Below are 13,564 nucleotides of genomic sequence, written 5' to 3'. Positions count from 1 at the left end.
TTTGAACCATGAATATATAACTTAAAGTTCCAACTGAATAGAATATTTAATATTTTTAGATTTGAAAGCCGAAATAGCCAGACGAGAGTCTTTTTTTTATATTTGAGCCCCAAAAAAATGGGGAAATGAAATCAATTTTTATCTTTTCTTCGAATGGGAGTGGAATACTTCTTACTTTAAAAATGAGCAATATATTATACATTATAAAATATACATAGGGCTTCAACCAAAAAATTCAGAAAAAAATCTGACTTTAACGGTCGGAAAATCTGACAGAAACCTGACTAAGTAGAGAAAAACCGACTTGATACAGTACTTTATGTCAAAGAAAAAATTAAGCTCAATACTACAGAAGACATTAACCAATAGCTTCTTGCTTAGCTTCATAGGGATGTTTCGCCAAAACACCTTAAAAGTTGGCTTGCTTCATCCCTTTTCATCATCTGAATAATAACGATTCCAATTTTTGCTTCTGTTTTTCTTGCAAATTTGGTTTAATACACACAAAAAGAGACAGCTTCTAGTGATATTGCAAAAAAAAACGATTGTCAGTAATGTTTGTGAATACCCCTACTTCTTCTTTAATTTCTTAAGAAATCGCAAAAAACGAATCAGACAAAATAACAAAATAAAAGTAAAATAAAAGCAAAGGTAATAAAGCTAGTTAACAAATTAGGTCTATATGAAGGAAACAAAGAAAAACAATATTACACAAATTTCACGATCAAAAGCGCATAAATGTCTATTTGAAGTAGTCGGCTTATCTAAATAGAAAAAAAGCCGAAATTTTCTAAAAATTTCTAATATTTTTCTGATTTGTCAACATTTCAGACTTTTTGTTGAAAATCTGGCTCTGTAGCAGCCATGCATGTCTCTGAATTCAAGCTCCCTGGATAGTTAATTTGTATAATTCTTAAATTTTGAGATTAAAGTTCGTTCATTAGTTGAAAAAAAACAAAAAACAAACAAACACAATAATCATATTTTGTAAAGCTCTCATCTGCTTATGTTTAACCCGTTTGTTTGTCTTCAAAATATTTAATTGAAAATTATTAAAAAAAATTCACAAAATAACTTTGTAGAAGAAAAGTGAAGAGCTACAAAAAACCAAAGCCGAACAGGAATAAATTCAAATAATTTTTCAAGAGAAAGACTACGATAAATCATTATCCATAAATAGATGAAACTCAAAAAGGAATAGGAAATGCAATAAATAACCTATCAAAATAAATAAAATAAATAATGATAAATTACAATAAATAACCGTGTCAAACCCAAAATAAACAGAAGCCTCAAAGAGGCGTAAGGATAACACATCATGTTACTTCTTAAGGCCAGAAGGTAATTTACGCTTTACCGAACACAATCTTCATTTCGAGCTATGTATTTTATTTCAAATAACATAAAAGAAGAAAAAAAAATACAATCATTACCACGATTACTGAAAAGAACAAATAAATTTGGATTGACACTGAGAGCGTAATAAGCTTAGTATAATACTGACGTTAGCTAAAAAGGCCTGCATCTTATGTTTCGCCACAATGGTCCCCAAAAATGTTGATTCGCTCTGGCCTTCAGCCCTCACATGCTTATTGGCATGATGTCATGCTCAGGCAGAACTCACAAAAACGAAAATTCTGGAATTACTTAAAAAACTCTGGTTTCTGAACGGATCACAAATTTCAAACAAAACTAATATTTAATTAATATAATTAATTATATAATTAATATTTAATTATATAACATATATTAATTATATAATTAATAATAATTAATTATTAATTAAGAGCTGTGAACTTGAATTAATTCAGTGACCGCAGGTAATTCAGTTGTTATTTCATCGTATTTGCTATGGCTCAACTTGACCTAGATTCAGAGTGAATATATTTCTTTGGATTTTAAACCTGCATTAATTCAGTGGTTTAAACTCAGATTATTTCAGTTTTCATAAATAATTTTTGATTTCATATAATTAAGAAGCGTACTGGGAACAAGCAAAAGAGGGGAAGGAGCCTCCCGCAAGCGACGTATTGTACCCGTCGGTATTAAGTTACCCGTAAATTGCGGGGAATAGTTGAGGGGGTCCTTACACTTCCCTTGTTCTTAGGTTCCTTCATTCATTGTGAATCGTCCCTGTGAGATAATTATTCTGAATTAATTGATACTTGATCACGAGCTTGGCTCGCCCCTGCACTGATTTTCGGACTGGTTACTGCGGCCTGATTAGCAGCGAAAATTGATAAAAATAATATCGTTTGGAATGCGGTATTGAACTTTGTGTCGAGGTCAATGCTCGCTGGCATAAAACACCAGCTGATTGTAAGCCGTGCTGTGGAATTTTTCAGTAGAGATGACATTCTAAGTGCAAAAGAACCGTTGCTGTTAAAATCTGGTCTACCGGACCCCTTTCGCAAGTCTCTGAACGATGATGAAAATGTTTTGGATATAGCCAAATTCTTTGTCAAGTCAGCAAAGGAAAATCGTGCCTTGCCTACCTTCGTCATTTTTGAACCTACAGAAGTCCCGGCTTGTATGGAGGAGATAAATGCATGTATAACTACTAAAATAAACGAGATGTGTCGTCGTTTTGACGGCTTTATGGAACGTATTAAAAAAGGTGAGTTCCACGTTTCTACCCATACCAGCCGCTCTAGTGAACTTTACGCTCCGCAAAAGCTATCATACTCTGTCGTTGTAAAAAACCCTCCACCCTTGAAAACACCACTGGAACGAAAGAAATTTATCGAATCTGCATTTGGCGAAGCTCTAGACGCCACCAAAGTTGAACTAAGGCCTGGAAGGAACGGTTGGCGCATGGCTGTAGCTCACAAGGCTACGGCGGAAAAAATAGCACTAGCGATAAAAAATAAAATTCAGAATCCGATGCCAAAGTAAAAACCCCTTTGTACATAGGACTGATTAAAGGGATTCCTGAACCCCTTGACGCAGAAGCAATTCAACGTCTAGTTTCTGGATGTGAGAAAGCCGAACAATGTGGAAAATCACGTGCATTCAAACTTTATTTTCCAAGTCGTGAATCCCTTAATACTGCCACAAAACTGTCAACGAAAGTGGGCTTTGAAAGTTTTAGAATTCAAGAATTCGTCTTTCTTCCGAAACGTTGCTACAACTGCCATGAATTTGGCCACATAGCAGCCCAGTGCAAAAACGTATCGAAGTGTGCCCATTGTGCTCCAAATAACCATGGTGAAACGAAAGAAAATCCCTGCCAGAATGCGATGCGGTGCCTAAGCTGTACAAGCACCCGACACACATGCTACCACGCTAGCTGCCCATCTAACAAGTCAGCGAAGTTAATGACCTCAAACGCCCAAAATTCAAGGAGACGAAACAAGCGTTTCGTCTCCTCGAATATGAATGGTAGTCTTAGTACCAAAATTACCGTGCTTGAACAGCTTTGCCTCACCGAAGAAATTATTTGTCTCCAAGAACACTTTCTGTCTAACGACAGTAGAAATATATTAAATGCCTTACCCTCACACATGGTCTATTTTGTACCAGCAAAAAAACCTAAGAAACGATGACGCCCCTCGGGTGGACTTGCCACGCTAATAAGTGGGCATATCAACTCCGAATTGTTCGCTAGTTCCGTCCATTTCTTAGCAGTTATAGTTGGCGAGACTGTTATGATAAATGTGTACCTGCCCACCGACTACAGAGACGATTGCTCCGAAATGAAGTTTGCTCTAGCCTACAAAGAACTGGGGAAATGTATGAATAAAATTGGTGCTTTTCATCTCCATTGGATTTTATTGGGGGACTTTAATTGTGATATATCCAAAAGTGAAAGCTCGCGTTCAGCTCTTCTGCTTAGTTTGATTCCAAATGAAAGTGCTCTTGTACCGAAAGCGGGTGACTTTACGTACATTCACCCTACCGGATCAGTTTCTAACCTTGATCATGTCCTTGTGTCTAGTAGTATTTTTAGTAGCTCATTAACAGTAAATGTGCTCGGTGATTTTTTTTTTGTTTCTGACCATTTACCGCTATCGTTCCAAATCAGTGCAGCATTTTATCGAATGCGCGCAAATCGACCTTCAAAATGGACAACAATCATTGAATGGAGTAAAACAGATTTTACTCAGTATCAGTACTGGCTTGATAATCTACTTTCGAAGATAAAAATACCTTTTGACTTGCTCCAAACATCAGTACCTATTCCCACGTCTGAAATTCGTCTAAAACTAAATGTGTACTAGTCACTTATTTCGCATGCGCTACTACAAGCGGAATTGCACTTTGTCCCTCGATCCAGAGTCCGTGCTGGGTCACAAGTTAAGGGCTGGTCTGGGAACCCATCCCTTGTTGAAGCCTGCCGGAAGGCCAAATTTTGGCTAGGCATATGGATAGAATGCGGGAGACCCAAGAACGGCATAGTGAACCAAATACGGATTTCCACAAAGCACCACTTTTCCAAAGAACTGCAAAAAAATAGAGCCGCTATTCGTTCTGATTTTTCAGAAAAGATAATGAGTAATCCGACGCTTCTGTGGAAAAGTTTGACCCACAACCAGAGTGAAAGAAATGCTCCGTCAGCTCATATCTCTACTAAGGCCTGGCAACAGCATTTTTTGGAAGAGTTTTCAGAACCTGATTCCAAAGTAGAATATCCCCTTAAATGTGATCTCAATCGGATACTGTCAGAAAAGACTGTACCCACATTTATTGTTTCACTGTCTGATATTATGAATTCTGCGCAAAAAATTAAGAAATCTTTTTCGAGGGGTACAGATAATATTTGTGCTAAATACATTCTTCTTGGAAGTCCCCTATTACTTTGTCACCTTGATCTCATGTTCCAAATGGTGTTCACAACTGGAATAGTTCCAACATCGTTCTCTTCTGGTCGTCTTACTCCTGTTCCAAAAAAAAAACAAATCGCTGAAAGAGTGTTCTTCATAGCGCCCTATTACAGTTGCAACTACTTTCTGCAAGATTTTTGAAACACTCGTAATGCCAGAACTTATAGATAAATGCTACATGCCGCCATATCAGTTTGGATTCCAAAAAGGCCTAGGGTGTGCCCACGCGCTTACTGCACTATCGTCAATACTTATAGATGCTGAGAAGTCTGGTGATTTGCTCGTTCTAGGGAGTCATGATGTAAGCCATGCTTTTGACTCTCTGATTCACGCACAAATTCTCTTTGAGCTATATAAACGGGGAGTTGACACGTCTGCCATTCGTGCTTTGTATGATATGTATAACCATCTTGCTGTTGTAATCAGGCTACCTGATGGGACCATAACATGTTTCGTTATTCCAGTCCGTCGAGGCGTCAGACAGGGAGCCCTTACCTCTCCAGTTGCCTTTAATAACTGTATCCTGAATGCCCAATCCAGCGCAGTTCCTTCGTGTATTTTAAAAGGGATTGATGTGTCACTTATCGCTTATGCAGATGATATTTTTAACCCTAGTCGAACAGTACAATCGTTCGAAAGAAATTTTGCTATTTTAAGTAAAGAATATGCTAAGATTAACCTTACATTCAATAGAGAAAAATCGGACGTGGTTCTGTTCAACTGGGTTGAAACTCGAGCAGGATTTACTATTAATCTCGACGGCGCGCCAGTTTCCCCAAAATCACAAATGAAATATTTAGGGCTTCCTATCGGTGACACTCTTAAAGCAACAAGAAGGCTCTTGATCCTTCATTTCCGACGTCGAACAGTAGGTCAACGACGTCGAACTCCTGGGTCATTAAAAGATACGGCATCATAGACCCGAATGCTTCTATAAGAAAAAGCATAGACGCTTGTAATAGTAGAATTGGTCGGCACCCATGGAGAGCTAGTTTGATTCAATGAATGTTTTGCTTTTGTATGTCTTAATTGTTTTTAAGTAAGGTGAAGTGTTGAAAAGTTTTTTGTGTAGTTTTTTAGGTCATTTTCTTTTTCCTTTTTTCTTTTATTCACATTTTACTTCCGTTTTTCATGTGTATTATAATGGGTTATAAATAAATTCAATTCAATTCGTATACAAAGGAGAATATTAATAACATAATCTTCAACCATGCCAGATCCTATGAAACATGTGTTTATGTTATTAGTCTGAACATTAAAAGTACTTTTTCACACAACATGCCGTCTGTACGAAGGTTGTCAAAAGGGTGTATCAGCAATATCTTAGGAACGGTTTAGTGTGTAAAATTGAAACTTGCAGGGCTTGCTGTGTGGGATGTTGAACTAACCAAAAGACAACATTTGCATCCTAATGCTACTACTTCTAATCATACTATTAGTACCGCTACTGATACCACTATTACTAAAACTACTAACATTAAGGGTATTAATGAGGAAATCATTGAAATAGTGGATTCTAGTTGAATGATAGTTGGCGACGAGTTGATATTAAAAAAAGAAGTTTACCTTAGCCTGCTGAGCAAATCTTTCTCGTTGTACAAAAGGATCATTTAATTCTGTGTAAGCGTTACAAATTTCCTTCTTGCTAACAAAAAGCTCAAATCGCTCAGTTAAGCCTTTTTCAGATCTATGATACTTTGCTAGTGGGCTCATAACTTGGGGATGATCAATAATGAATGTTGGGTTTTTACATTCCTCTTCTAAAAAGTGACCGACGAGCTATAAGAGTTAAAAAAAGAATTAATTAGAAATTAATAGGGTAAGATAAGGCAAAATTGATTCAAGATAAATGAGGTAAGATACGGTAAAATTAATTAAAGATTAATAAGGTAAAATAAGGTAAAATTAATTTGAGATTAATAAGGTAAGATAAGGTTAAATTTATTACATATTAATAAGGTAAGATAAGGTAATAAGATTAATAGGAGGTACTGACTGCGATTTTATTCTAGCACACATGTATTCTAGCCGAGTGCGCAGTGTTGTCGCTCGACCGGCATCGTAAAGCCGTGACGGTCGACTGAAAGAGGTATTTTTCTTACTGAAACGAAGTAAAATTTGCAGTAAATTTTGATGCCTGTAATACAATACGAAAAAAAAAATGAATATGATCCCCCAGTCCATTGTTCAGACTACACGAGCTTAGCCCCTGACACGAATCACTAGAGCCCCTGATCTCATTTGTAATATAAAAAAGTAAATCGTAAAAACGGTGTACCTTCACAAGTCGTTTTCAATTCCCCACACTTTCGTTGAGCAACACTGAGAGCCTTAACTTTGAAAAAATAAATAAATTTGACAGCTTTTCTAGAATATATAGATCAGATTTAACCGCTATTACTGAAGCACATACTTAAAATTTACACATGTTAAACATTAAAAATTTGTCTCAGTTTATTAAACTCGGACCCGAAAACCACCCTCTGAGTGAGAAAGGTGGAGGAATTATATTCCTTGTCCTTAATGACTTGTGCCCTAGTGAAATCTCAATTCCGTGTCTTGCTCCCTTTGGTGAAATTATGTGGACGTGTGTTCGACATCAAGTCTTGCCGCGTCCTTTCAATTTAATTATCCTGTTTCGCTTTTATTACTCCCCTAGTCAGAGATCCGGTGACAAAATAAATTTTATCGAAAAATTACATGCAAGTGTTAACATTGTACTATCAAAATACCCAAATGCAGGAATTTCCCTGACGATTTAAAACTTGGATCTACATGTAATTCTTTCAATTTAAAATAGATTGTAAAAGTCCCTACTACCAAAGGCAATACTACCCTCGATTTAATTTGCAACCATCTTTCGAACTTTCACAAACCCATATCCGCTCTGCCCCCTCAAGGGGGTAGTTACCACTTCAGGCTTCTCCTATCTCCGCTGGCTAAAGTTAAACAGTCGTTTTTTATTACTGCAACTGTTTATAGACCTCTTATGGACTCAGGACTCTACAATTTTGGCTCTTGGATTACTACTGAAAATTGGTCCACTGTGTATCAACAAATGACATTGACTGCAAGGCTCTGTCCTTCCAAAATTTATTTAGAAGTAATTATGAGTCCCGCTTTCCTGAGGAAAAAAACGAAAACATGTTTTACAGATAAAGCCAAATGTTACTGAGATTAACAGCTTCTAATTATTATATAAGTAAAGTCAAAGATTTATATTCTAACAAACTCAAGCAATGGTACATATAAAATAAAGAGATGTACTGGAAAAGTCCTTTGGAAGTTAATTTTCATCTCCCTAAACCCCCTAATAAGACTGTCAACGATTTGAACTTGTACCTTGCTTCCATTGCTCAAAGGCTCCTTCCTTTACTGGCCCAAGTCCAACTATTCCTCTCAATACCTCCTTCCCTCTAGTTTCTCCCTCTGATGCTATAAATAAAATCCTAAAGCTTAGAAAATCAACTACTTGTCCTTTGGACATCCCAGTTCATTCCCAAGTTGCTGGAAACTGTTTTATAACACCTGTCCCAAAAAATCCACCAGTCTGACTTTCACCAACATACATCCCATTACATTCACTTCAGTTTTTTCCAAACTTTATGAAGGTTTCTTCTGTGACTGGCTTAAAGTTCATTTTTTTTCTACATATTGACGTCCAACAGTTTGGTAATTTAAGGAAAGCTTCCACCACCCATTACCTTGTGTTTGGCTAAACCTTGTCTTAGCTGAATTCGAAAAATCTTTTGACCTAGTTGACCATACCAACCTATTTCGTTCACTACTGGTTAGCTTTGAACTTGATTCTCTCTTAGTAAGTATTGTTATATTGTTTCTTTCAAATAGATCTCCAGTTGTAAAATCCAAAAATGTTTTCTATGATATTATTGTGGAATTTTCCCTATATATTGTGGAATTCCTCAAGGAACCTTGTTGGGACCACTTTTATTCCTATCTAGTTATGATTAACGATATTGGTAAGGAATTCTCCCAAAGATGGAAATACGTGGATGACTTGTCGACCTCTGAACTATGTCAAAGGAATATTAAAAGTGATCCCCTCGAAATACTAATCCATGTTTCGGACGAGGCTAAGAATCTAAATGTGAAAGTAAATTCCACTAAATCAAAAATAATGACGATAAATTTCTTGAAATCCACTCCCGTTTTCCTTGACCTTAACCCAGCCTAAATTCTTGTGAAATAAATTAGACTCCTTGGTATCACAATTTCAAATAATCGTAAGTTTGAAATACATGTGTCAAATATTGTTAAACAAGCAAATGTTTCATTATCTATGTTAAACCTGTTAAACAAATTTGATTGCCCTAGAATGCATTCCCTCCGTCATTATTCATCATTTATTGGGCCGCTATTGGAATATGCATGTCCAGTCGGGCATTCACAACTTTCAAGTCAACTTGGTGACAAAATTGAGTCGGTCCAAAAGCGTTCGCTCAGGATCATCTACAAGGAGAGCAAAACTCCATACTCCTCCCTCCTTAAATCCCCACGCATTACCACATTAAAAGAAAGGAGAGAACAAATTTGTTTGCGTTTTTCTAAATCCACAATATCTAATCTTCGTACAGAGGATATCTTTCGCAATATTCATGACCCTATTAGACGGCGACTCTCCCAGTTTGCTTCCTCGGCAAGTCCAACGTATTCTCAATACCGTTACTGAGAAGTTCCGAAAAAGTTTCATCCCCTTTATTCTGGAGCGCCTTAATAGTTCCTTAACTATGTCCTGCACCAAAATTAACTCTTTCGAGCCTTATTTTAGTTGTTGGTGTATGCTCAAAATAATCATACGAGAGTTTTTTTTATCTTTGGTTGTTTTTATTTTGACCATTTTTGATACTTATTTATGCTCCATTTCATTTTTGACCTTGTCTTCGGCACAATCCTTTTTTTAATTGAAAGCATTTCATTTTGATAGATAATTTTACTTGATTTTAAGTGTTTTTTTTTTTTACATTGGCGAAAACATCTGCCAATGTTTTATTCTAGCCTGTGATTTGGTTTTATCCCCCATCTTTTCTGTTTCCGTTTTTGCCATTAACCATATAAAGTTCATTTTAGTTTTTGTACTTGGATTTTTTTTCTTTTTCTTTTGCGTTAAAATTTATTGACGATTTTTACGCTTGATTGGTGTTTCTTCTAATTTTGCCTTACTTTATTATTTTTTTCTTTGTTTTGTTTTTTCTTTTTAGACATATGAAGCGAATTCAGCTCTGTTAGGATTGTGATAGCCTTTTCTTATCTCTTATCTTACTATTTTAACAAAAATCTAGTATTATTTAAATTAATTAATTTATTACACACGTATCATAAATCAAGTTTTTTTTTATAGCATTGAATTTTACCGTGAAATTCGTGCAAAAAGTTGGAAAATGGCAAGGAAAGTGAAATCCCAAAAGAACCCCCCCCCCCCCAAAAAAAAAAAATGCACCGGAAAAACATAGCTCTTAATTCTAAATTTAATTTTTTTTTCCCAAAATAACACCACCCCAGCTTCGCCAAAGAGAGCGGATCTGCTCCAATTATGTCAATCACGTATCTGGAACTTGTACTTATTCTCCCCATCGAGTTTCATCCCGATCTCTCCACTCTAAGCGTTTTCCAAGATTTCCGTTTTCCAAGATTTCTATTTCCACCCTTCAACCCTCTATGTCCCCGGATCCAATTCGAATTGAAAAAGAAGCACAAGATCCTTCTAAATATCAAATTACATTAAGATTTGATTACCCGTTCCTAAGTCAAAAATACCTCATTTTCCTAATTTTTCCTAATTATCCCCCCCAACTCCCCCAAAGAGAGCGGATTCGGTCCGGTTTTGTTAGTCACGTATCTTGTACTTTTCTTCCCACCAAGTTTCATCCTGATCTTTCAACTCTAAGCCTTTTCCAAGATTTCCGGTCCCCCCAACTCCTCCCAATGACACTGGATCCGGTCGGGACTGAGTTACAAGGTCCTTCTAAATATGAAATTTCATTAAGATCCGATGACTCCTTCGTAAGTTAAAAATACCTCATTTTGTCTAATTTTTCAGAATTAACCCTCCCCCAAACTCGCCCAAAGAGAGCAGATCCATTCCGGTTATGTCAATCACTTATCTAGGACTTGTGCTTAGTTTTTCCACTAAGAATCATCCCGATCCATCCATTCTAAGCGTTTTCCAAGATTTTAGGTTTCCCCCCTCCAACTCCCCTTAACCACCGGATTCAGTCGGGATTTTAAATAAGAGCTCGGAGACAGGCTATCCTTCTAAATATCAAATTTAATTAAGATCCGATCACCCGTTCGTAAGTTAAAAATACCTCATTTTTTTAACTTTTCCAAATTAACCGTTCCCCCGCTCCCCCCCCCCCAGATGGTCGAAATGATGGTCAAAAGCCGGGACAGACAGACTGACAGACAGACCGACAGAATTTGCAATCGCTATATGTCACTTGGGTAATATCACGTGCCTTAAAAAGGGTACTCGTACTCGTTAACACTTCCATATCTCCGTTTCATTTATTAAGAAAGTAAATAGTGTCAACGCGTTCTAAAAGATGAAAAATACTAGACTTAAAAACTGTTCCCGCCTCAACAAAATGAACTTCCCCATTGCTGATTTTATTTTATTTTTTTTACAGACCCTTCACGCTGCAGTAGTAGTTTTCTATAATTTCCTCTGTTTCGCATTATACCATTTGCTTGCTAAGAAGAAAAAAAAATCTGCACAGTTTGTATTTTGGATGTGTCCGTATATTCTAATCCCATCATAAAGCCTAAAGGAAAAAAGGTTTTGATGCCCTTGTCTACATTTTCAGTCACCCAAGACAGGAGCTTAATTTTATTTCTTGATGGATTCTCCCCTTCCCTTTTCCAGAGCCTGAATGGGGTCATAACAGAAGGGGGTCTCCAATTAAAGTGACTGAAGCACGCATTGAAAACAACTGTTCAAGATGTTTTGAGACGCGAGGTTTAGACCTGAAAAGATTACATCTGGTTCCATGTGCACCTACTGGGTTTCCTATGGTAATTTCTTCAAATCAAGTAATTTTTTCAACTTTTATTTGAGGAATAGTGTCAAGGACCCTGAAATTTCACACGATCTGGCAAATCAAAAGAACGGATCTTATATGCTGATTCTAAATGCATAATGTTCATCAAGTTAAATATTAAACATTATAAATCAAGAAAAACGAGCCTTAGGAAATTTGCCAGATTTTCGAAAAATGCCCCCCCCCCCAAAAAAAAAGAAAATTGATCGTAATGAAAATTAAACGAATAGATTTAGCGATGCTTGTATGATATACCCCTATCGCTCAAATTGTTCATGCATTAACGCACTGTAAAGCGGGTTTTTTTTCCCCTAGTTTCTTTCAACTTAGCATAAGAAAAGACAAAGAGAAGTGACAGAATAGATAGGAAATATATAACCTGGGCTACATATTTGCACATTAGGAGGGGTGGGGGTAAAGTTTTTTGACAGTGTGAAGTCAGAAAACAATTCTTACTTCATAATATCAGAATAATTGTAGTTAACACATTTTGCTAGCAGATCCGCTGTACGTTAATCCCCCCCCCCCTTATACGCAAATATATAGCCCAAATTTGTTTCTAAAGTATTATATTTTTACCATACTTAGGCATATTTTATTAGAACTAACCTAACTTCACTTCTTGAGCGATAGGGGGCATATCATACAAGTACCGATTTAGCATATTAGAAAAACAAATTTTTTTAAAGAGGTAATTTTAATACCAAACACTCAAATTATTCGGTAAAAATGACCAGCCAGCCAATCAGTAAACCTTATTGCGGTCATTCCATCCCCACCACACATTCTGCCAAATTTTTGAATACTAGTAGAATATTCAAAAATTCCAGCTTTTCTTCATTACTTTAATTTGTTATACTTTCTTTTTTGGCTGCTGAATTCTTATGCAAAAACTTTCTGCGGGAGAGGTAGATTTCGGAACAAGAAATTTTCGGGGGAATACTTACTACCAAGGGCACATCCAGGTTTCTTAGGGAGGAATTGGGGGGGGGGGATATGAAAAAAAAACGGAAAAAGATACTTAAAAAAAATTTATGTGCTTGTTTGTTATATTTTTACGAGTCGGGCAATTTTTTACCCTGTACCGCCCTCCCACTAGATACGGCCTTGCTTACCGTCCATCACATCAATCCAATTTAACATAAACTATGTATTTTCCTGTATCGACTATGCGTGACCGGTTTCACAGAAACATATTTCACAGAAAACGAGCAGAAATGTTATTACCAAAAACAATTGGTATTTGATTTATAAAATAAATCTTTTTTTTTTAATGTGACAAAGGAGAAAAAAAAAGAGAAAATAAATTCAGACAAGGAAAAATGTTGAAGCCTCTTCTTCATTGATATCATCTACCCTACTAGCAGCATTTTTCATAAGCGGATTGTTTTTGAACTGGCGGCTATGATCGGACAGTTAATATAAATGGACAAACTTCGAGTTTTCCAGTTTCTTTGATTGGATTGTCAATACCCAATGACAGCCTTGAAGACAATTCAAAGACAAATTCAAAGACAGTGTTCAAATTTTCCGACAGCTATGATTGGCTTTCCTGTTAAAATCGGCCCTGCTACTAACAGGGTGAATAACGTCAATCAAGAAAAGGCCTAAGACATAAACATGTTTTGGCAAATGTCAAGATTAAAAAAAGACTCATGAAGAGGAATAAACGAGGATATTTCC

At 36.4% G+C, this 13,564-nt stretch overlaps 1 protein-coding gene and 1 long non-coding RNA gene across 3 annotated transcripts in view; both read right to left on the bottom strand.

The window, feature by feature from the left end:
* The window catches only part of LOC136028310 (uncharacterized), a 232,305-nt gene that overhangs the window by 159,086 nt on the left and 59,655 nt on the right, over positions 1-13,564 (bottom strand). The window lies entirely within an intron of this gene.
* Positions 5,939-13,564, bottom strand: part of LOC136028308 (lysine--tRNA ligase-like) — a 58,463-nt gene continuing 50,837 nt past the window's right edge. The window contains exon 7 of one of the 2 annotated variants that reach the window (XM_065706070.1): positions 5,939-6,602. In XM_065706070.1, coding sequence (XP_065562142.1) covers positions 6,372-6,602 — 231 coding nt within the window. In that variant the 3' untranslated portion in view covers positions 5,939-6,371. The remainder of the gene's footprint in view (positions 6,603-13,564) is intronic. The other variant, XM_065706069.1, reaches the window with a different exon arrangement.

Source organism: Artemia franciscana, chromosome 6 (assembly GCF_032884065.1).
Source record: "Artemia franciscana chromosome 6, ASM3288406v1, whole genome shotgun sequence".
Taxonomy (NCBI): Eukaryota; Metazoa; Arthropoda; class Branchiopoda; order Anostraca; family Artemiidae; genus Artemia; species Artemia franciscana.
This window is presented reverse-complemented; position numbering and strand designations above follow the sequence as displayed.